At 46.8% G+C, this 24,864-nt stretch overlaps 1 protein-coding gene across 2 annotated transcripts in view; it reads left to right on the forward strand.

The window, feature by feature from the left end:
- Positions 1-24,864, forward strand: part of CHRNA4 (cholinergic receptor nicotinic alpha 4 subunit) — a 93,188-nt gene that overhangs the window by 21,651 nt on the left and 46,673 nt on the right. For both annotated transcript variants that reach the window (XR_014565646.1, XM_083744329.1), the window contains exons 3-4: positions 19,980-20,024; positions 21,956-22,065. Coding sequence is in view for 1 of the 2 variants with exons in the window: in XM_083744329.1 (XP_083600455.1) it covers positions 19,980-20,024; positions 21,956-22,065 (155 nt within the window). In the remaining variant the exon portion in view is untranslated. The remainder of the gene's footprint in view (positions 1-19,979; positions 20,025-21,955; positions 22,066-24,864) is intronic.

Genomic DNA, 24,864 nt, shown 5'->3' on the forward strand with positions numbered 1-24,864 from the left:
GCTCGACGGGCAGACTTTTCAGATAATAGCTTCAGAACAACCTTTTTAAAGGAAGCTCACCGTGCCAACAGCCACGACTGCAGCCATGCAAAAGCTTTCCTTCCCCCAGCTGAAGCACGGCTGCTCTGTAGTAGCTCAACCCCACGCTGCATAATTGTAGGGTGTGTCTTCTCACATGAGCTCGTTCCTTGGGATCTATACAGGAAGGAGGAGAGATGGGCGTTTCACCTCTATGCTGAAGAGTGGATTAGATAGTCCTCCTAAATATATCCTCATCAGGCTTGGGGAGCAATCCAACACATAAGACACACTAGCCCAGCATTTGTGTATGCAGTGACTGGGCCATTTTCACATTTACAGCTCTGCCACACATGCTACAAGTGTGCAGCTCAACTACTTAAGTATACAAATTGTACCTTCGTTGAATGAAACATGTGAACACCACTGTGATCTGCCACAAAGCCATTTCTGACATCAGGAGGAGGTGGTATTGCGGGCTTCACGCCCCCAACACGCGTGTGGACACTGGTTTCCAGCCCCCACGCGGTCAGGGGAATCCTCGGGCTGCGTCATCCCCTGAGCCAGCCAATCGGCTGGCCCAGGGGGTGTGGCTTGCCTCATTTAAGGCAAGCGCGGCCCTGGGATCTCCCTCTTTGGTCTGCACAGCTGCTCCAGTTTCCCGCCCACCCTTTAAGGTTCCCCTTCTGACCTTGCTATGGACCTCGGTTGGTCGCCGTTAAGGGGCCTGGTAGGAATTTTTTCCACTTGGCAAATTGGCACCGGCCATTTGGTGTTTCGCCTGTTGGCTTCTATTTCCCTCACTGAGCAGCAACTGCAGTCACAAGGCTTTGTTTTGCATTCCACAGTCAGAGTTACTGTTGGGTTCCCATGGGAGTGGGAGACTGGAAGTGACGTTCACTGGTTTCCTGTTTTTCACTGTTCTCTCGGTGTTCTTTGTTTCCGAGAGGAGTTGCTTCTCTGCTCTCGCAGAGGCAAGATGCATGTTTGTATTCTCTCAGCATAGAAGTGTAAATAAAGTTGAGAATGTGGCACATACTGCTTATCCTTCTGCTGTGTGACGACGCTCTGCTTGGGCTCAAGATATGACGAGCCTGTATCAGCTTCAGCTTCAAATGGGCCGAAGCTGGTCAAAATCTCACATCGCCTACCTCGTAGCAAATCGTCACAACTCATTTGGTCTTGGCAGTTAGGCATTGGTAGGGGTATTGTTATGTAGATGCGTTGGAGGGGAGGAGTGCCATCACCTCCCCCAAATATTGAAGGGTAGTCTGGTAAAGTATTCTGGGGGGTGTGGCCTCGTACAAAGCCCATGGAGGTCAGGGCCTAAAGCGCGCCCCCGAGCGGTGACCCCGGGGGAGTACCTAGTTAATGTGCATCAGCAGGGGCTTCCCCTGCTGGTGTTAACCCTTCCGGTCTTCATGCAAACAGGCTGAAGGCGGATAGTCGGATAGGACCAATGCCTCTTACCTGTAACCAATAAAGTTGTGGCCAATTTTAGCCAATTTCTACTGGGGGGAGGCAGGAACTCGCCATGAAATGCTATCATGTCACATATTTCCCCTGGATCTCTAGTGGTGGCAGTGATTGAGAATGGGATAAGGAAGTACCTGATACAGCGATGTCACTAGTGAGAGTGTTGGGATTTACATACTTGGCATTTGTTTCTGCTGATGGTGAGTCTGAATGTACTGAAATGCAGTCCAAACTAAGAACCACTTCCAAAGCAAACTAACAGCGGCAGGTAACTGCAGACTAAAAAAGGTAAAGGTACCCCTGCCCGTTCGGGCCAGTCTTGCCAGACTCTAGGGTTGTGTGCTCATCTCACTCTATAGGTCGGGAGCCAGCGCTGTCCGCAGACACTTCCGGGTCACGTGGCCAGCGTGACAAGCTGCATCTGGCGAGCCAGCGCAGCACACGGAACGCTGTTTACCTTCCCGCTGGTAAGCGGTCCCTGTTTATCTACTTGCACCCGGAGGTGCTTTTGAACTGCTAGGTTGGCAGGCACTGGGACTGAACAACGGGAGCGCACCCCGCTGCGGGGATTTGAACCGCTGACCATGCAATCGGCAAGTCCTAGGCGCTGAGGTTTAACCCACAGCGCCACCCGCGTCCCAACTGCAGACTACCTGAAAACAAATTTCATATAAATCTTCTGTTTAAATTTATGTCCTGGTTCCCACTGGTGAAAAACTCCAATTGGAAGATATTTTATGTGAAAAGCTCAAGTCAGTGTTGTGCACCAGGCATTAGACATGGCTAAGCAAGGAAAGAAGTTGAATCAAAATAAGCAGTTGACATGCTTACTGGTTTTATTGAGAGCCAATGTGATATAATGGTTAGAGTATTGGAATTCTTCTTCTTCTTTCTTCTTTGATGATCACTCATAGCCGAGTAAGATTGTCTTCCATGAGTATGGTCTTGACAGTGTGTCTGTAAATGATTGTGGAGGCCAATTCTGGATCCACACGCCCTTCCACAGTGGGGACATAGATTTCTGTGTGGGAGTTGATCATGGTTAGAGTACAGTGGTATCTTGGTTCTCAAACTTAATCCATTCCAAAACCAAAGCGTTCCAAAACCAAGGCATGTGTTCCCATAGAAAGTTATGCAAAATGGATTAATCCATTCCAGACTTTTAAAAACAACCCCTAAAACAGCAATTTAATATAAATTTTACTATCTAACAAGACCATTGATCCATAAAATGAAAGCAATAAACAATGTACTGCAGTCACACAATAAATCAACCGGAAGTCTTCCTGTCTCATGCTCAGAGACATCACATGATGTCAACAATGTTGCTGCTGCTTGGAGCTGGTGGGAACTGAAATCTCAACACTCTCAGCTTCACAGGGTTGTTGTGGGGATTAAATGAGGAAGGGGTCAACCACATTAGCCACTTTGAGATCCTTGAAGGGGGAAAAGGTAGGACATAAATGATGCAAGTTAACAAACAAACAAAGTAGTATGACAAGTGGGTTGCATCTTTGGACTGGGTACACCAATGAGAACTCCTTCTGCTCACACCAGCGCTGGTGTCTCGGTGTCTCTACAGAGGCAGTGCCGACTTGGCTCTAATCTTGTCATCAAGCATCTCTTCTGTATGTGGTGGCTCACCAGCAGAAGGTGGAGTTTTGGAGCCCATGGGGCCCCAACGTGTTCCATCCCAGCCTGCTGGGTCCCTCCCTGCGGTCAACAGCCTCTAACTCCTTGATCTCCTTCCACCCTTCACCCTGGTCTGACCAGCCTCTACAAGACATTTCTGTCAGAACCTCTGTTCCTTGGCTGGAAAGTGGGGTATGGATTTTAGAGCTAAAACAAGACACTGCCAAGGAATTTCATTGATGCACCTCCTCTGGGTACTCATCATACAGCCTTGGAGATCTGCTCTTTCCATAGCTGTCAACTTTTCCCTGTGCTGGTCCCGTGGGTTACCCGAGAGGCGAGGTCCAAGTCTGGTCCGTGGTCAAAGATGCAACGTGGAGGCAGTCTGTAGTAGCTGAAGCTGGATGCAGGGCAGGGAGTCGGGTGAAGTCAGGAACAGGCATGCAAGCAAAGAGCCAGGGCAGGTCAGGATCTCAGGCAGGAAAGCAGGACAGGGTTCAGGCAGGAACTAGCAATCAACAATGTTGCTCCCGCAACTTGGGACTGGGGCTGGCTGGCTTTTATCTGCCCCGAGGCATAGGGTGGCCCCGATCCTCTGGTGATTCGCCTCTCCTGGCCTGGAGGCGAGCACTCCTCCTGTGAAAACTTAGTTCCCTCCACCTCTCTGCCCTGAGCCTCTGCAGCTGAGGAGAGGCTGGAGGGTTACTGGACCCAGAGGCAACCTCAACTTCCCCTGAGGGGGCTGAGAGTGGAGCACCTGCAGGCAATGGGTCCTCCATCCCCTCAGGAGCCAGAGCAGACTCAGCTGGATCCAGCACAGGTGAGGACCCTTCAGGCTCATGCCCCAGCCCTGGCTCAGCTGGTTCTGGAGGCGGGGAATCCTGTGCAGGCTGGGATCCCTCAGGTTCAGCATCCGAGTCCGAATCCCAGGTCATCACATTCCCCCTTTTTAAGGGAAATTCCCTTATTCCAAATAGGATTCCTCGCAAGAAAAGGGAAAAGTTGACAGCTATGTCTTTCTTGCCACAAGCCGAGTGTGCCATCTTAGAGTCACCCATGTGTCTTGCTTCACAGAAAATGGTGCAATTCACAGGGGCTCTCTATTTGAAGGGAAACTTGGTCCATAAAAATAAAAAGGGAGAGCAGGAGGCCCATCAACACTTATCACCTGGAAAGTAGACTGAGCAGGAACCTTAGTCACCTGCTCACAGTCTTCCCTACTATGGTGAGATGTGCTGTCTTTTGATACAAATTGTACCAACCATTTCAAAATATTCTCTTAAACGTGCTTTTGTTTTTTTTAAAAAAAATTGCATCCCTTTGCTGTTTTTCACCCTGGGCTCCTTTGTGAGAAAGGGCAGGAAAGACATTTAATAAACTCTCATCATCTTACAGCCGAGTCTGAGTTTTGAGGGAAATGCCCATCTCCCATTTCCTCATGTCTGGGAAATCACAGTGGAAAGTCCAGACCCATCTGCGGTTTCCAGAGTTTAAGCTGCTGCTGAATAATTCAGTGGGTTGCATGGTGGTGGTACATTAACCAAGATAGACTTTCCTAAATTATGGAGAAGGGCCTCGATCGATACATATGCTTTGAAGTGCTGTCCCAGCTTAACCTCCCAAGAAGGAGAAAAAAATGCAAATATATATTAGACATGCAAAGTGCATACGGTGGAGGGTTCTGCAAAACGGCTGAACCAGAGAATGATCTTGGGTGGAGATCGTGGAGGGCAGTGATCACACCTCCTTCTCCTCTCCCTGGGGATGGGGCAGAAATTCAGTTCAATTCTGCAAGTTGTTAAGAGACCTCTATTTGCCTCACAGAGCTAATTCCCAGAGTTTCCTGGGAAGCTGATTTAACTGTTAAACCACTCTGGAAATTGTAGCTCTGTGGGTGGAACAGGGGTCTCCTAACGACTCTCAACCCCCTTAAGAAACTACACTTGTCAAAATTCATTGGAGGAAGCCATGACTGTTTAAATATTATAGTGGAACGTGGCCTTAATTTTTGTTTTTTTGCATAATCCTCATTGCAGCTGGGATGGGGGACTGAGGCTGACAGACAAAAATCCTGTGCAGATGGTCGATCAAATTTCAATGCTTGGCAGATCAGGATCCTCCAAGCTAAGCCCACTTATAATCTCCGTTCACAAGGTTCAGCCTACGTAAGTTCAGACCCCTACACAAAGACCCCTACATGACAGAGCCTGCAGGAGGCGAATGGGGTAAACCAGCAAGATCTAGATTTCAAATCAGCTGCCTGCAGAGGGCTGGTAACTTGCATAAGGCAGAGTCAGGATTTGAACCAGGGTCTTCCAGCAGTCTCTAAGGCTCCTATTGTTCTCCTGGGATAGATTAGTTGGTAGAGCAGGAGACTCTTCATCTCAGGGCCATGGGCTTGAGCCCCACATCGGGTGAAAGATTCCTGGTTTGCAGAAAGTTGGACTAGATGAGACTTGTGGTCCCTTTCAACTCTACAATTCTATGATTCTATATATAATAACAATAATTTATTATTTATACCCCGCCCATCTGGCTGGGTTTCCCCAGCCACTCTGGGCGGCTTCCAACCAAATATTAAAAACAATACAGTGTCAGACATTAAAAACTTCCCTAAACAGGGCCGCCTTCAGATGTCTTTGAAAAGTAAAATAGTTGTTTATTGCCTTGACATATGGTGGGAGGGCGTTCCACAGGGCAGGTGCCACTACCAAGAAGGCCCTCTGCCTGGTTCCCTGTAATCTCACTTCTCACAGCGAGGGAACTGCCAGAAGGCCCTTGGCGCTGGACCTCAGTGTCCGGGCTCGATGACAGGGGTGGAGATGCTCTTTCAGGTATACAGGACCAAGGCCGTTTATGGCTTTAAAGGTAAGCACCAATACTTTGAATTGTGCTTGGAAATGTACTGGGAGCCAATCATTCACCACATACATCTACACACCTACTTGGCTGTAGGTCTCATTGAACTGAGCGGGTGAAGTCATGGTGGATTAAATTGCAAGCCACTGTTCTACAGCAGCTCTTAACACTGTGCTGAATTTCACAGGAAATTGAATGCATCATGTTTCAGTCCTTCAGTACCACCAAGTTCTAGCTAGAAAGGATGTTCTTTTCTCTCATCTCCCCCCCCCCATCCCCACCCTGTCTCGCTATGTGTTTCACATGCTAACCATGTAGAAATGTAATTTGTGAGCCATTGACATTCCAAAGAGCACTCCGGCTTACAATAAGAAATCACTCTGGATGAACCAATTTAATTGTTTTAGTAAATTGCCTTGGACATACAGCAAATGCTGGGCTTGAAAAAAATAATAATGAATCAATAAACTGCAGAAGTGGTAATGTCTGTGATCAGAGATAATGGCCCTGATTCAGCTAAAGTTCAGCGCGACTACACCCCTTAGAAAGCAAGTTAGGCCTTATCTGCATTAGTTAGGCCACCTCATGAGAAGAGAAGACTCCCTGGAAAAGACCCTGATGTTGGGAAAGATTGAGGGCACAAGGAGAAGGGGACAACAGAGGACGAGATGGTTGGACAGTGTTCTCGAAGCTACCAACATGAGTTTGACCAAACTGCGGGAGGCAGTGGAAGACAGGAGTGCCTGGCGTGCTCTGGTCCAGGGGGTCACGAAGAATCGGACAACAACTTGGAGCCATACTAGTCAAAGACCTTCATCGCTCTGTTCACAGATCTCTTTTGCAACCCATCGTTCGGCTCTGGCTTAGAGGCATTTTGGGCTGTTTGAAATAGTGCTGGGACTAGCCCTCATTCTAAATCCTTGTTCGATCCAAGCATATTAGAACACCTCTGGCTGTGTTTGGATGTTAGGGATCACAGCAGTGGTTGTTTGACACAGCGGTAGCCAGCAAAGGACAGAGGGGTGCCCTTAGCTGAGAAAGTGCCAGCCTTTAGCAGTCTGAATTAATTCAGTGCTCAAGTTAATGGGGGAGCAGCCTAGTTTTGAACGAGTTGTTTGTACATGACCTCCTTTGCAGGTTGGCTGGAAAAAGAGGAGAGAAAATATAAAATATCCGTTACTCATGCAGGCCTTTAAAGTGAAATTACCCCAAGATAGATTTGCTGTGCTGCTTTTTCTCCTGGGATCAGAAGGGCACTGGGGGCTCACACTCCCCACATCAACACTGGGAGAGGGGAATAAATTAAGTCCACTCTCAGTTAAAGGCATATCTGTATAATTTGCACTTTCTGAAACAGTGTTCAAACTGAAACATTGCGAAGTTTCAAAATTCGCATTTCTCAGAATTCTCAAGACAAGCAATTGTGTGTGTAAGAATGCTTATGCAGATGAAAATAATATACAGAAATACATTACGATAAGAAAAACTGCATACAAGAATGTGTCTATTACGAGAAATTTGCACTAAAAAGGCTGCTAAATTCTCATGAGCACTTGTTTGGTTTTGAACAATCTGGAAGCTGATGTGGAAATATGAAGAAGTGAATTCAAGAGTGGGAGAATGAGAAAGTACAAGAAGCTGAAATTGACAGGTTTCCCCACCCCCTACGAGGCAAATACTGCAAATACTGCAAGCCCTATATGCTTCTCCAGCTTGGACAAAATGTGAGCCATAAAAGGAGAGAATCATTTCCAACCTTGCCCGTTTCTCCTGGGCAATCACTTTCCCCCACCTTTGAATTACACTTTCCCAGTGGACGGTTTAAGCACCTGTCTGGCAAGTGGTGGAAATCAGAAACAAAGGGAAGGAAGAGAGATTGAAAGAGGTGGATGACAGACCCCCCCAAGTGTCCTTATTTTTCAGGGACAGTCCCAGATTTACAGAAGCCACCCCTGTTTCTGATTTGATCTAGAAATGTTCTCCTTTTCCTTAAAAGGTAAAGGGACCCCTGACCGTTAGGTCCAGTCATGGATGACTCTGGGGTTGTGGCGCTCATCTCACTTTACTGGCCGAGGGAGCCGGTGTAAAGCTTCCTGGTCATGTGGCCAGCATGACTAAGCTGCTTCTGGTGAACCAGAGCAGCGCACGGAAACGCCATTTACCTTCCCGCTGGAGTGGTACCTATTTATCTACTTGCACTTGATGTGCTTTCGAACTGCTAGGTTGACAGGAGCAGGGACCAAGCAACGGGATCTCACCCCGTCGCAGGGATTCGAACCGCCAACCTTCTGATCGGCAAGCCCTAGGCTCTGTGGTTTTCCTTAGGATGTCCCTATTTTCATTGGAGAATTGTTGGATGGTATGGAGTTATCTGACTTCTGAGCCATCTGAAGGCAGCCCTATATAGGGAAGTTATTTTTAAAATGTTTATTGTTTTATTATGTTTCTATATATGTTGGAAGCCACCCAGAGTGGCTGGGGCAACCCAGTCAGATGGACAGGGTATAAATAATAAAATTATTATTATTATTATTATTGAATAAGACATCCCAATTTTCATCGGAGCAATGTTGGAGGGTATGGGATGAACGTAGCAGTCTCATTCTGAAGTGACTGGAGAACAGAGAGAGAGAGAGAGAGAGAGAACGAAAGGAAAATATGGAGACTGTGTGTACCCCCTTGCCCTTCAGTGTCTGTGATGAGAAACAAGCATTTTTTAAAAAAAGAAGGTAGGGGTGATAATGGTTTCTCCCCAAGCGTTCAGCACATGCTTTTATCCAAGATTTGTCTGAGAGTCTGGAAGTGAAAATATTACTACTTAGAACCATTTCACACCATAGGTTTCCTCTGGGAGGGAAGTGTGATTCTGGCTAAACAAATAAGCAGCGGACATTATGTTTGTCTGTGGACTGCTGGTTTATCATCCTGGCTTTGGTCTGGCTGCAGAAATACACTTGTGTCCAGCAGGCATATAATAAAGGCTCGCAGCCATGTAGAGATGGGGGAGAAATCTGATTTAGTTCACGTTCAAAGGCAAACCTACCTAATTTGCAGTTTCTGAAACAATACGAGAAGTGAAATGCAGCTGTCCTTTGAAAATTGGAAATTCCCTGACTTCTGCAGTGTAGTTCTCCAGTGAAGTAATGGGTACAAATAGACATATACTGAGGCAAAGTGTGCACAGTAATAGTGAAAATGACAGACCAAAATAATAGAATCATAGAATTGTAGAGTCTAAACTAAAGCACCCATGACAAATGCATTATAGTAGGGGAAATTGCTTTGCAAAAAAAATATGTGTGCCTTGGGCAAAACTGAATGTAAACCTGTGCACATCAGGAGAATTTTGCACTAAAATGCAGGTGAATTTTCACGACAAACATTTATTTAAAATCACACACTGATGTGGAAATGATTTAAGAACTGAACTTCAGATGGGAAAAACAGAAACTGAAATGGACAAGAGTTGACCATCTGTATAGGTTTTATTAAGAAGGATGCTGTGGTACCTGAGTCTTAAAGAAGAAGAATCAGTGACCTCAGGAGATGACCCTCATTCAGGGAAGTTTTGACTCGGGGAGAGAAGAATGGGGAAAGCTACAGAGAAAAGCTGCCATTAAGCACACAGGGTCTAAGAAGCAAGTGTTAGAAGCAGGGGTGGCATGTCGCCTTTTGCCGCCTGAGGCAAAATGGGAAGGTGCCAGCCCCACAAAGCCTCACTTTGCAGCTTTGATGGCTTCCAGAGACATCTCACCAGAAGCCACCACCACAGCTGCAGCTGCTACACAACCCTGGCAGTGGTGTTACCTCAGAGTTACCGTCCAGCAGGATTCTGCCGGCCGAGTTGAGCTGCTTCACTCCGCCTCATGGGCAGACTGGCCCTGGTCAGAAGGAAAAGGGTAGAGAAAGAGGATTGATTTAGAACGTGCAACTGAAGATGAAAGGGGGAGACGACGTCACTATTCTTAGTTGTGGGGCTGCTTCACAGACATTTGTGCGTTCAGCGAACGGGCTGTCATGAGTATAACCACACTGAGAGGGCTTTCTCACACCCTCAGAAAAGGTATTGCTTTTCAGAGCAGTGGGTGCACCCGTCAGTCATCCCATGTCAAGCAAGGAAGCAGTTCTGTGCATGTGTGGTGAAAGTCAGTGTGGTGTAGTGGTTAAGAGCAGTAGACTCGTAATCTGGTGAACTGGGTTCGCTTCCCCACTCCTCCACATGCAGCTGCTGGGTGACCTTGGGCCAGTCACACTTCTCCGAAGTCTCTCAGCCCCACTCACCTCACAGAGTGTTTGTTGTGGGGGAGAAAGGGAAAGGAGAATGTTAGCCGCTTTGAGACTCCTTCGGGTAGTGATAAAGCTGGATATCAAATCCAAACTCTTCTTCTTCTTCATGTGTGAACTACAGTGGTACCTCAGGTTAAGAATTTAATTCGTTCCAGAGGTCTGTTCTTAACCTGAATCTGTTCTTAACCTGAGGTACCACTTTAGCTAATAGGGCCTCCCGCTGCTGCCGCGCAATTTCTGTTCTCATCCTGAAGCAAAGTTCTTAACCCGAGGTACTATTTCTGGGTTAGCTGAGTCTGTAACCTGAAGCATCTGTAACCTGAAGCGTCTGTAACCCGAGGTACCACTGTACTGCATGGCAGTAAGGGTGATGTTAGATGCCCTCTGCAAAAGCATGGCTGGAGATGTTAGGTTAAGGGACAGCCAAGGTGCAGTCTGGAGTTCATAGATCTCAGCTGCCGGGGCATATTTTGAATTGTTGATATCATCGCATTGTGGGACTAAAATGTTTTCATAGTATAAATCTGTCAAGATTAAAAAAAAAAATAGTGGAAGGCAGGGCGAATGAATACAGGCAGACCCTCCAAGTGTCCCTATTTTCCAGGGACAGTCCTGGGTTTACAAAAGCTGTCCCGGTTTCTGATTTGATCCCAGAATGTCCCGCTTTTCCTTAGAATGTCCTTCTTTCTCCGGAGAAATGTTTGGGGTGTGTGGTAAGGTAAAGGGACCCCTGAGCATTAGGTCCAGTTGCAGACGACTCTGGGGCTGTGGTGCTCATCTCGCTTTATTGGCCAAGGGAGCCAGCGTACAGCTTCCGGGTCATGTGGCCAGGATGACTAAGCCGCTTCTGGTGAACCAGAGCAGCGCACGGAAACGCCTATTTATCTACTTGCACTTTGAGGTGCTTTCAACTGCTAGGTTGGCAGGAGCAGGGACCGAACAATGGGAGCTCACCCCATTGCTGGGATTTGACCTTCTCATCGGCAAGCCCTAGGCTCTGTGGTTTAACCCACAGCGCCACCCGTGTCCTGGGGTGTGTGGTAGAATGTCCCTATTTTCATTGTAAAAATGTTGGATGGCATGGAATTATGTTGGGGCAGCCCAGTCAGATGGGTGGGGTATAAATAAAATATTATCGTTGTCATTATCATTATTGAATAGGATACCCCTGTTTTTGTCGGAGATATGTTGGAGGGTATTACAGGTGGAGTGGAAACTTCAACAATAGCACATTGTTTGTCTGGGCTTATAACCTCAGCCTTGATGTTAAAATAGTATGCCCCTATTTTCCTCTATGGGGTTTTTCCTCTATGGGGTCAGCAACCTAAGGCCCATGGACCCCGGCCACCCACTCAGGGAACCCTGCCACCCGCTCAGTTGGCTCCCATGCGTCGCGCTAAACCGGTGCGGAGCAGAGTGGGGAGCTCCTTCTGCGATGCTGGAAACTCCTGCAGCCAATGGGAAGCTGCGCACACCTCCTCCGCGCCGGAAGGAGACCAGAATTAGCATTTGCGCATGCGTGTGTGCGTGCACACACTCTGGCCCACCACAGAGTCTGCGGGACCGTGAACCAGCCCAAGCCACAAAAACTCTATGGCATGTTAAAGGGTATGTGTCGTTTGTTACAATGGAAGCGAGTGGTTCAGTCTAAAAAGCCTCAGTGGATCCTGGAGATTTAAACTCCCATTAAACTATCCCATTGGGATAGCCTCTTGCTGTTCTGGCTTCTGGGATAGCCGTGCGAAACCTCTTCCGGGCAGCGGGAGGAAGGCTCCCCCAAGAGCCATACTCCCTTTAAAGAGCGCACGGAGCATGTGAGGCTCTTGGGGACTTTTCCCCGAGGAGGGAGAAGGGCAGCCCCCAAGAGCTGCACACACGCTCCACACGGCTCTTTAAAGGGAGCGCTGAGCAGAGCCTCCCGCCTGCACTCGCTCCATAAGACGCACACACATTTCCCCTTACTTTTTAGGAGGGGGAAAACGTGTCTTATAGAGCGAAAAATACGGTAATCACCAGAGTCCAGCTGTCATAGTCCCCTATTTGAGAGTTCCCTCCAGCGCCTTGCATCTAAATTTATGATTGTCCCATCAAAACTTGCATTCAGGAGCCACATAATATAGCCTGAGTACTAACTGCTGACCCTTGGAACTGGCTTCCTTGGACCTGTCAGCCCAATTTTCTCTCTTATTAATTCTAGACAAGGCTAGAGAGATAATTGTGTGCTCACCAACAGAGTTATACCTCAAGGGGCATCATCAGATATGTATTGGACATGGTGCTTAGCCCACAGTTTGAACTGGAGTTGAAATGAACTCACTGCCGACATCTCCTCTGCAAACCTTTGGGTGTGGAACGTTCTCAAGTTGTTCTTTCAATGGTCAAATATTCTCCAAAGTTTGGACATCTATATTGGACCCCCCTAATGCAATTTAATTCTTAATCTGATACATTGCAGGATCTGATGGTTGCCAAGCCATAGTTAGTGTATGGCAATATGGAGTGATAGATTAGACCACTGTAAATATATTAAAACGTTAACAGGTTTGATATAACATTTATGAAAGTATATAATTGGAAATTAGGATATCTGAGAGGGAAAACAAGGGGTTTGGAGAAATGAAATAAGATACAAGATATCAGGGGAGAGAAAATTGGAATCCAGGGGTGGGGTGGGGGAAAACCTATATTGTATTTTTGGGAAAGTATTCACTTTTAAAATATTGTGATTATAAAATTTGAAAATAAAATATTTAAAAAATATGGAGTGATAGATCATGGTGATTTTCAAACTTTCTGTTTTGTTTATTTACAATTAGTATTTGGCGGCCTATGTAATTCTGTATCTAAAGCCTGCCAACATCAAACAAAATCATGAGGTGCTAACCAGTGGCGTAGCGTGGGTTGTCAGCACCCGGGGCAAGGCAAGTAATTTGCGCCCCCTAACCCGTGGATTTTAGCACTCGAGTGCGAGCGCGCCCCCCCCAGATGTTGCGGCTGGTGCGGCCGGCCCCCCTGCACCCCCCACGCTACGCCACTGGGGCTGGGGGCGAGCGAAGGAGCCAAGGACCCCCCCCAAAGGCTCAGCAGGAATTTATTAAATTTATTATTTGCGGAGCCCCCGCAGGCTGAGGCAGCCGAAGCCCCCTCCCCTCGGGCGCCTCCCCGCCCCCTCCTCTCCTTGGGCTGTAGGTGGAGCCCGCGCTCCAAGGCGCTCCAGATCCGGGCTTGGCGAGTGCCTCTCCTCCTCCCGGCTGGGTCCGGGGGCTTCCAGCCGCGTTCTGTCCTCGCCCGTCCCCCCCCCCCCCGCGGCTGAGACTTGCACTGAGAGCCGGAGCCAGCGGCGCCCCCTTCCGCCGGGAGACCCTCGCCCACCCGCCGGTTTCGTCTCGGAGGGTTTTGGGGAGGGCAGGGCGCGTTGAGGCCCCTCGGAGCTCTCCTCCCTTCCAGTCGGCAGAAGCAGCCGCCGCCTGTGGCTGGGCCGAGGGGATGGCGGCGGCGTTGGGGTGCGGCGGCGGCGTTGGGGTGCGGAGGCTGCCCGTGCTTGGCCAGGCGTCGGTGGCGGCGTCGGCACTGCTGCAGCAGCTGCTCCTCCTGTGAGCAGTGAGTGGAACGCAGCGGCGGCGGGGGGCGCGTGCGCTAGGGCGCAAGGCTGGCGGCGGCGGCGGGGAGCCCGGCGGAGGAAGGAACTTGTCCCTTCCCTCTGGACTCGCGCCCCCCCCAGATGTTGCGCCCGGTGCGGCCGGCACCCCTGGCAGCCCCCACGCTACGCCACTGGTGCTAACCCATCTAATGTACACGGATTTCACATTTTTTGGAATATTTTTACACCTTCGCCGCATCAAACAGTTGGTCCCTTACCTTTCCCGCCCCAACCTGGCCACAGTGATCCATGCGACGGTCATCTCCAGGCTTGACTACTGTAATTCGCTCGACGCGGGGCTGCCCTTGAAGCTGTCCCAGAAACTCCAGCGGGTACAGAATGCTGCAGCGAGGCTCCTCACGGGGTCTCTGCCATGGGAGCATATTCACCCAGTGCTTTTCAAGCTGCACTGGCTCCCGGTGGAGTACAGGGTCAGATTTAAGGTGCTGCTTTTGACCTTTAAAGCCCTTCATGGCCTAGGACCCTCGTACCTACGGGACTGCCTCCCCCGGTATGCCCCACGGAGAGCCTCAAGGTCCATAAATAGCAACATCCTAGAGGTCCCAGGCCCTAAGGAAGTCAGATTAGCTTCAACCAGAGCCAGGGCCTTTTCAACACTGGCTCCGGCCTGGTGGAACGCTGTCTCATGAGACCAGGGCCCTGCAGGATCTGATTTCTTTCCGCAGGGCCTGGAGGACAGAGTTGTTCCGCCTGGCCTTTGGCTTGGAGCCAATTTGATTCCCTCCCTCTCTTTCTTTTTTCCTTTCCTTCTCCTCCTGCGATGAGGCTACATTTTAATATTTTAATGTTTCAATATTTTAATGTTGTATTTTAATTTTGTTTTTAAGTTGTAATCATTCAACTTTTATTATTTTTATTATTGCTTGTAAGCCACTCTGAGCCCGGCCTTGGCTGAGGAGGGTGGGGTATAAATAATAATAATAATAATAATAATAATAATAATAATAATAATAATAATTTCAAATGCTGAGTTACGTTTTTCACATCCAGATGCAAATTTCGGTTTTGCTTTAAAAATGGATAATGAAGAATGGCATCAGGAAAAAGAAACGTTGCATTTTAAACATTTGTGAATATTCATTTCAGATCTAGTTCCCTGCTCCTCCCTCCCCCCCAACCCCCCCCCCCCGCAGTCAGTGGAAATTGCTTGCAAAAATACCTACTACGAGAAATTCTGCTGAATTTTCAGGAGGTCTTTATATATATATATATATATATATATATATATATATATGCTTTCGTAGATTTTCACGGGTACAGGAATGCAGGTTTTGGTGTCCTCGGGTGTCTTCCCGTGTAAAAGTTGGGGTGTCTAGGCGACGTTTCGACGAGGTCTCACTCGTCATCTTCAGGCTGGTGCTTTCGGCTTCTTGTTACTGGAACAGAGCGGGATCTCAATGTTTGAGTTCCTATAAATACTGTAGAGGGGGTGTGGTGTCTAGCCTCCAATGTTCTGGGCAGAGAGGAAGTTCCCAGGCTAGTGTGCCTTTTCTTCTTTTGTTCCTTAATTACTTGAGAGATACCTTGAGTGATTTCTTGAGTGATATCCTGAGTACCACTTAGGTGGGTCATTAGGTGTGGATTAGTTGCTAAAGTCTTTGTGTCTTGACCTCTTGAACTTTGTGAAGAGTTTTCCTGAGAAGATGGCTGTATTGCACTTAGTTGTGCTTTGGCTTGGCTTCGTGTATAGGGGCGAGCTGTGGTTTTGTGGCTTGTGTCAGCCAGATCTGTGTAGGGATTGCAGGGGGGTGCAGCATCCGGAGGTGCCACCATGGATTGGCTACTGGATGGTGTCAGTAATTCATCTGTGGAGAGGGTCTGGGTTTGGGTCTGGTGTGGTTGATTGGTGTTGGCGTTCTGTGTGCCTCTGGATCTGGTGTCAGTTTTTGTGGGGAGGGCTAATTTCCAGATGTCTGGCAGGCGGGATGTGTCGTCACGCTTGTTCATGTTGTGAGGGTGTTTCTCTATCTCGATGGCTTCCATGATTATTCTCTTGTGGTGATGTTCCGTGTTAAAGAGCAATTTGGAATCTGCAAAATTAATTTCGTGTCCTGTTTCTTTCATGTGTTGGAAAAGAGAGGAAGTTTTTTCTTCTTTTTTGACGGCATTCTTGTGTTCTGCGATACGTGCATTTATTATACGTGCATTTATTATTTGGTATATATATATACCAAACTGATGAGGAAATGCAGCAAATGAAACTGAAAACTGGAAAAATGAGAAACGGGGAGAACATGAAATTTTGACAGATCCATCCATCTCCATGCTCTGCTTTATCTAAACATTATAATATTTGCATATCCTTTGGTTTATTTGACTCTATTCTTTACACCTATCCCTTCCAACCCTTTGAGAGACTCTATTTAAACAAACAAACAAACAAAAAAGGAGCTGCCAATTTTTGTCCTTTAAATCCCTTTTTTAAATCCTCAGATAAATAACTTTGATTTGCCCCCGCCCAAACCTCATCTCCTAATCATACCTGCAACCATCCCTTCCCGGCTGATTTTTTTTTTAAAAAAAAACCCAAATCAAGCCTGATTTTGTATAGCTGATCTGGCCCCCTCCCAAAGTATCTTCTCCACTTAAAACAAATGGAAGGAAATGGGGAGGAGAGCATTGTCAGGAGACGAGCGAAATGCCAAGAGTAAAGAATTAATCTGCCTCTTTATAGGGAGTTAATGGACCATTTGGATACAGGATAAAGATCACACTATTCCAATACCAATCAAGACAAATTTATTGGGGTGAAGATAAAAGCACAGTATACTGGCTTAGCTCCTTATGCAGCGATCCTGCCGGGGGGAAGTGACAGGAAATGTTCTTTCTTTGTTTTGAATGTGTACTTAAACAAATAAAGGAGGTGCGGACCTGAACAGAAAGATAGGAACCTGCCTTACATGGAGCCAGACAATTGGTCCATCTGGCTCAGTACAGTGGTACCTTGGTTCTCAAACTTTAGCCGTTCCAAAACCAAAGCGTTCCAAAACAAGGCACGCTTTCCCATAGAAAGTAATGCAAAACGGATTAATCCGTTCCAGACTTTCAAAAACAACCCCAAAACAGCAATTTAACATGAATTTTACTAATGAGACCATTGATCCATAAAATGAAAGCAATAAACAATCTACTGCAGTCACACAATCAATCCATTAGTAGCTGAACTGGGTTCCACACAGTCACAAAAACAAAACAAAAAGAGCCGCAAAAACAAAAACGCAAAGTAAAGAGCAAAAACAGACAGACCTCAGTGTAACGCTCAAAATGGAAGTGTGGCACTCAAAATGGAAGCTTAACACTCAAAACAGAGCACATTCAGCTTCCATAAGTTTGCAAACTGGAACACTTGCTTCCAGGTTTGCAGTGTTTGGGTTCCAAGTTGTTTGCGTACCAAGGTACCACTGTACAGTATTGTCTCTTCTTCTTCTTCTTCTTCTTCTTCTTCTTCTTCTTCTTCTTCTTCGATCACTCGTAGCCGAGTAAGATTGTCTTCCATAAACACAGTTTTAACAATGAGTCCGTAAATGACTGTGGAGGCCAATTCTGGATCCACACGTCCTTCCACAGTGGGGACAGAGGTTTCCAGGTGGGAATTGATTGCGGTGTGGATTTGCCAAGTATGCCTTCCTCTTAGCGCATTTCTCTCTTTCGTCCTGAGTTTGAGCGTCTTCAAAGCCCATGACACCTTTGCTAAAGACTGTTCACCAACTGGAGCACTCACAGGCCAGTGTTTCCCAGTTGTCAGTGTTTATACTACATTTTTAAAATTTGCCTAGAGAGAGTCTTTAAATCTCTTTTGTTGACCACCAGCATTACGCTTTCCACTTTTAAGTTCGGAATAGAGTAGTTGCTTTGGAAGACAATCATCAGGCATTCGCACAACATGACCAGTCCAACAAAGTTGATGTTGACTTACTTACTTCCGGGTTTGAAGTGTTTGGGTTCCAAGTTGTTTGAGTACCAAGGTACCATGGTTTGTCTACACTGATTGGCAGTGACTTCCTAGGCAGTGGTTCTCAACCTGTGGGTCCCCAGATGTTGTTGGACTACAACTCCCATCATCCCTCAGCTCTGGCCTTGCTAGCTGGGGATGATGGGAGTTGTAGTTCAACAACATCTGTGGACCCACAGGTTGAGAAAGCCTGCTCTAGGGTTTCAGGCAGGGTTACCTTCTACATGCAAAGCAGGAGCCTAACCACTGAGCTACAGACCCTTCCCTCTGAATACATGTGGAGGGGGGATTCAAGCATGGCTGGTGTCAGAAGTCAGCAACACCCGGCACTTGCCCAGGCCCACACCCCAGAAAGAACCCCACTGCTGACCCCAAGTCACTGACCCCTCCTCCTTGTGGCCACTGCCCTGTTGATGCTCCCTGTGAGCAGCAGTGACAAGAGGGGAGAGAAGGGAATAGCCATCTTCTGCCCTCTCAATGGGGAGATTTGCAGGCTAGGGTTGGAGGGAGGGAGGCAGCACACAGTTAAACTATGGAACTCATTCCCACAAGAGATGGTGATAGCCACCAATTGTAGAGTTGGAAGGGACCTGAAGGAGCATCTGTTGCAACCCCGTGCAATGCAGGAACACAGGAAGGGAGAGCTATTGATGGATACTAAGCGCAATGACTATGCTCTGGCACCACACTTGGAGGTTGCAATGATTCTGAATACGAGTTGCTGGAAACCACAAGAGAGGAGAGTGCTTTTGTGCTTAGGTCCTGTTTACTCAGCCTCATGACCAATAAATGGGTGGATAATAATAATAATAATAATAATAATAATAATAATAATAATTTATTATTTATACCCCGCCCATCTGGCTGGGCTTCCCCAGTCACTCTGGGCGGCTCCCAATCAAGTGTTAAAAACAGTACAGCATTAAATATTAAAAGCTTCCCTAAACAGGGCTGCCTTCAGATGTTTACTAAAAGTCTGGTAGCTGTTTTTCTCTTTGACATCCAGTGGGATGGTGTACCACAGGGCGGGCGCCACTATCGAGAAGGCCCTCTGCCTGGTTCCCTGTAACTTGACTTCTTACAGTGAGGGAACAGCCAGAAGGCCCTCGGCACTGGACCTCAGTGTCCAGGTAGAACAATGTGGGTGGAGTATATCTTCTTCAGATATACTGGACCGAGGCCGTTTAGGGCTTTAAAGGTCAGCACCAACACTTTGAATTGTGCTCAGAAACGTACTGGATGGATGCCAGGCTAAAGTGTTGCCCTCCCGGAGCCTTTAGTGGCTAATAGAATCATAACCCCAATAACGCAAGCTGTTAGAGAAACTGAATGAGATCAGGCCACTGGTGGAGGAAGGGGGTGCAGTGGGTGCGGCATGCCCCGGGTGTCATCCCTGGGGGGGTGACATCACCGCCCCAGCCCCTGGGATGCTTGCTGCTCGCCATGGGCGGCTAGCCCTGCCCCCGGGTGAACAGCCTCTGGATCAGGCTGTTAAGCTTGCTTGCTGAGTAGCAGAGAAGAAGATGCATTCCATTTTACACGAAGCTAAGATGTTTGGAAACATCTCATTCTTTTAGGTAAAGGTTAAGGGACCCCTGACCATTAGGTTCAGTCGTGGCCGACTCTGGGGTTGTGGCACTCATCTCACTTGGCCGAGGGAGCCGGCGTACAGCTTCTGGGTCATGTGGCCAGCATGACTAAGCTGCTTCTGGTGAACCAGAGCAGCGCACGGAAACGCCGTTTACCTTCCCGCCGGAGCAGTACCTATTTATCTACTTGCACTGCGTGCTTTTGAACTGCTAGGTTGGCAGGAGCAGGGACCGAGCAACGGGAGCTCACCCCGTCGTGGGGATTCGAAGCGCCGACCTTCTGATTGGCGAGTCCTAGGCTCTGTGGTTTAACCCACAGCGCCACCCTTCTCATTTTTTTAGCTGATGCTTAAATACATTTATTACTGTGATTACTGGTGACTTGCAAAAAAAAAAGAAAAAAGTGGACGGCAGCAATGAAAGCTGCTATTTCAGGAGCTGTTTGTGGACAGTGGCTGTTCTTCTTGAAACTCAGACTTCCCCCTTCTTTCTCCCCCCTCTCCAGGATGAAAAAAACCAAATGATGACCACGAACGTGTGGGTGAAACAAGTGAGTCAACCAAGATGTTTTATCCCATATTTCTCAGTCCTCCCTCCCTTACATAGTCCGTTGAGAAAATAGAGGGTGTAATCCAGTGGGACGTTTTCAAGGGCGAATGCGAATGCAGTTGCACAGCCCCATTTCAGTAGTGCTCAGGACCTCAGCACTGGAATGTGTTCAGATATTTGTCTTCAACTGGCCAACGGATGTGTTTCTTCAATGAAAAAAACAATGTGGAATTAAGAGGGGAAACGAGGCAACCCAAAATGGAAGGGAACGTTGCACCATTGATGAAAGAGCAAAGATTTCCTTTCTAGCTACCAGCTGACATATTGCAGGTGCAAAGTCTATACAAGGGTGACAATGCAATGCAGCTCTCCCAAGCAAGCATTGCATACAAAAATGCATATGCTAAGGTGCACAAAAATATTAGTGAAAATATATGCACTCAGTGCATTCAGCCTATGGCACCTTCCTTGCTGAACTTCAGGCACATAGCAATTACTTTCTTATTTCAGTAGGCTAATAATAATAATAATAATAATAATAATAATAATAATAATTTTATTATTTATACCCTGCCCATCTGGCTGCTTCCCCAGTCACTCTGGATGGCTTACAGCATACCTAAAAAATATAATTAAAAACATCAAATGTTAAAAACATCCCAGTACAGCACTGCCTTCAGATGTCTTTTAAAAGTTACATGATTCTTTATCTTCCTTGACATCTGAAGGAAGGGCATTTTATAGGGAAGGCGCCATTACCAAGAAGGCCCTCCACCTGGTTCCCTGTAACTTTGCTTCTCGCAATGAGGGAACCAGCAGAAGACCCTCAGAGGAGGATCTCAGTGTCTGGGCAGAAAAATGGGGATGAGGACATTCCTTCAGGTATACTGGGCAAAGGACGCTTATTGTTTTATGCTCGGCCTGGTTTATTTTCCATGCGCTTTCCTTAGAAATGCTCATGATTAAGTAGTATATAAATGGCTTAAATGAATAACATAACATACGAAATACATTAGGGGAAATTGCTTAAAGGTGAAATAGGCAAAAATGCATACAAATGTGTAGATCAGGTAGAATTCCTGCCAGAAAATGCCGGTGAGTTTTCAGGAGGACCTTTTTAAAAAAGAAATTGCAAACTGATCTGGAAATGTGGAGAATTAAACGTAAGATTGGAGAAATGAGAAGCCAAGCCAAAAGAGAATTTGGCATGCTCACACAAGCCCTAGTTAACACACACCTTGACTCTAAAAAGGGGCCTTGTTGACCTTGAAATCTTGCACCCCCTTTCCCCAGCCCTTTCCTCCTGCTGTTTGCCCCATGTTTGATGGCCACTGTACAGCAATGCCAGAGCAGTAAGGTAAAAGTAAAGGACCCCTGGATGGTTAAATCTAGTCAAAGGTTTCTATGGGGTTGCAGTGCTCAGGCTCAACAGAACACTGTGACGGAAACCAGAGACCACGGAAACGCCGTTTACCCTCCCGCCAGAGCGGTACCTATTTATCTACTTGCACTGGCATGCTTTTGAGCTGTTAAGTTGGCAGGAGCTGAGACAGAGCAACGGGAGCTCACCCCATCGCAGGGATTCGAACCGCCGACCTTCTGATTGGCAAGCCCAAGAGGCTCAATGGTTTAGACCACAGAGGCTGGCACTGTTTGTTCAAGGCGGGTTTCATTTGAAGTCTCTCAGAGCCCTGCCTTTCACACAGAATGGGGTTTGTCTCTCTGGGAAATGGGGCTGGAACAGAGCTGGCTACAGTTGAGATCCTGTTACACAAATTAGCATGCAGTGTTTCATACCCACGCTTAATACTGCAAATTGCCGGATGGTAATTCATTTTCTCAAGATGCTAATTAGTTTCATTTTCACTTTTTAGTCCAATTAACTATGCCAGTTTTTAAATATATATATAACACTTTTGTTTGGGTTTGCAGGAGTGGCACGATTATAAGCTACGCTGGGATCCCGAGGACTACGAAAACGTGACTTCTATACGAATTCCCTCTGAGCTCATTTGGAGGCCGGACATTGTTCTCTACAACAAGTAAGGTGCCATTCTGCACAAATTTGCTTTGGAAAAGTGGCTGTAAAAGCTTTCCAGAAACCCAAAGTCTCATCAGAAGCATTTTGGGGTGTGTTTTTTTGACGAGAGAAGGGTTGATCAATGAGTTTCCGTTAAAAGCTGCTCATCTGTGAGGCCATCTTCCCTTGGAAGGGCCTGTTGGATATAGTCTGGTTGGGCTCTCAGTCAGAGGTGCTGCTTTGGGAACACTGGGGAATGTTCAGCATTGGGGCCTGCCTGTGACATCATGTTTACGATGCGCAACATTGGAAGGAGGCAAATATTCGAGTCCAGTGCACCAAGCCTGTCGGTGGACCGGGGAAGCCTCTTGTCTGTAAACTCTAGCTAAACTATAAGTCCCATGTTCCCAGTCTCTCTACAGTGTTGTTTAAATCTGAGGAAATGGAGGTGGTGATATGGGTGGGGTGGGGAGTAATAGATTTAGATGTGGTGGCAACTGCATAAGGCCGCCCCCTTTCCGTCAGAGTTGCCGTGAGATGTAAGGTTTAACAAACTAAAAAAAAGCTGCATTCACCCACTTTTTGTTCATAGATCACCTGCCTCTTAAAAGTACAAAAACCACTATAACCAATGCATAAATATTAAACCCCAAATATCTGTTTAAAAACAGCCACTTTAGAATTAAAGCATGCCAAAACGAGAACAAATCATTCCTTTTTAAGTCGGCCATCTCTTGCTAAAGATTTACTTCTGATAGCCTCTGCAGGGTCTGTGTAATTAATAATCCATGAGTACATGAGAATACCTTATGCTAAATGAAACAGCAGCATTTTAATATTATATGATTTGTTTCCTGGATCAGAGCCAAAGAAAGGGAAGTAATTGTTTCTGTAATCTTCGCACGTATTGAACTATTGTCTTTCAGTGTCATGGAGGTTCAGTCTAAACAGGAGTTGGACCAGAGGATTTGTTTCGGATTTAGCATTACGATTCCGGTCAGTGTGGAATCAGTAGCTCAGTATAGCAGAACAAATGTGTATATGGATACTATGAATCTGGGCCAAAACATTGCAGGGAAAATGCAGAGCAGACTTGAGCTTAATGTAACTAACCTTGCAGTCCTATGCATCAGGGGTTGGGAACTTGAGGCCAAATCTGGGTCTCTCTATCTGACCACTGGGATGCTCCTCAGGCCACACCCCCTCCTTAGCCACACCCCTTATTGGCCCTCTTTCATGCCCTCCTTGAGTTTTTGGCTGGCTGGAAAGCGTCCTCCAACAATCATCATGGATGGAGGACAGAGGGTGGTGTTCCCATGTCGAAACTAGACTTTGGTACAAAGGTAAAATGTAGATTGTTTTGCTCTGCAAAAAAGGAGCAAATTCCCTGGCTGCCTCAGATCCAGGTTTGGGGCAAGTACTCTTGGGTGAGAGAACATAGACTGTAAGTCCTTTAAAATATCCTCTTCTAAGTTCCTTTCAGGGGACGCGGGTGGCACTGTGGGTTAAACCACAGAGCCTAGGACTTGCTAATCAGAAGGTCGGCGGTTCGAATCCCCGCAATGGGATGAGCTCCCGTTGCTCGGTCCCTGCTCCTGCCAACCTAGCAGTTCGAAAGCACGTCAAAGTGCAAGTAGATAAATAGGTACTGCTCAGGCAGGAAGGTAAACGGCGTTTCTGTGCACTGCTCTGGTTTGCCAGAAGCGGCTTAGTCACATGACGCAGAAGCTGTATGCCGGCTCCCTCAGCCAATAAAGTGAGATGAGTGCCGCAACCCCAGAGTCGGCCACGACTGGACCTAATGGTCAGGGGTCCCTTTACCTTTACCTTTACCTTTACCTTTAAGTTACAGATAGGTAGCCGTGTTGGTCTGCCATAGTCAAAACAAAAAAATTCCTTCCAGTAGCACCTTAAAGACCAACTAAGTTAGTTCTTGGTATGAGCTTTCATGTGCATGCACACTTATTTAGATACCTTCTTCTTCAGGTATCTGAAGAAGTGTGCATGCGCACGAAAGCTCATACCAAGAACTAACTTAGTTGGTCTTTAAGGTGCTACTGGAAGGAATTTTTTTGTCTTTACCTTTAAGTTTCTTTCAAAGTTCCCCTCTTCCCTTAGCAAAGAAAGAATTCACACATTTGTTAAGTTTAAATAGTTTACTTACAAATTCTGCAAAGGTCACGTGCATGTGCTTTTCTATTAAGAAACCACAGGCAGTAAAACCTAGGTTCCAGAGTGGTAGATGTTTAATTTGTATAGAAACACAAAGATGGCTAGCTTAAGCCACTTGGAGCAACCAGCCCAGACTTCCTTCCTGGTAGGGTTCACATGCTGGAATGGAAAGAACAAAGGCTTGATAACCCTTCTTCCCAAGGTGAGGAGGAGTGACCTAGATAAGCCTGGCAGGAGAGCTTTCTCTATGGTTTTAACCCCTTCATGCCTTAATTAGATTTAAGGATGTTGGTTATACAAGGCTGGTTACCCCACAGTCAGTTTGAAAAATATATTTAAAAATTCACTATAGGGAACCAGTGAATGCCTATCACTTTATGGGAGATATAGGCATAATCCACAAAGAATTTCAAAGAGAACACAGAAGCACATTATACCTAAATGAATCTTGAGGAAGGGAAAATATAAGGAGGAGTTCATGTGGCGCAGTGGGGGGAGGATTACGATGAAATGATTACATGGGGAAATAAAGTGTAAAGTCTTCTATTAAAGCATCAGTTAAAGTAGCTATTACATGCAATGATTAAAGCATGCAAGATTAAAATTGACTGCAATTTAACCATAGCTAAACCTCCCATTAGTCCACCTA

Source organism: Podarcis gaigeae (assembly GCF_964106915.1).
Source record: "Podarcis gaigeae genome assembly, chromosome: 6".
Lineage (NCBI taxonomy): Eukaryota > Metazoa > Chordata > Lepidosauria > Squamata > Lacertidae > Podarcis > Podarcis gaigeae.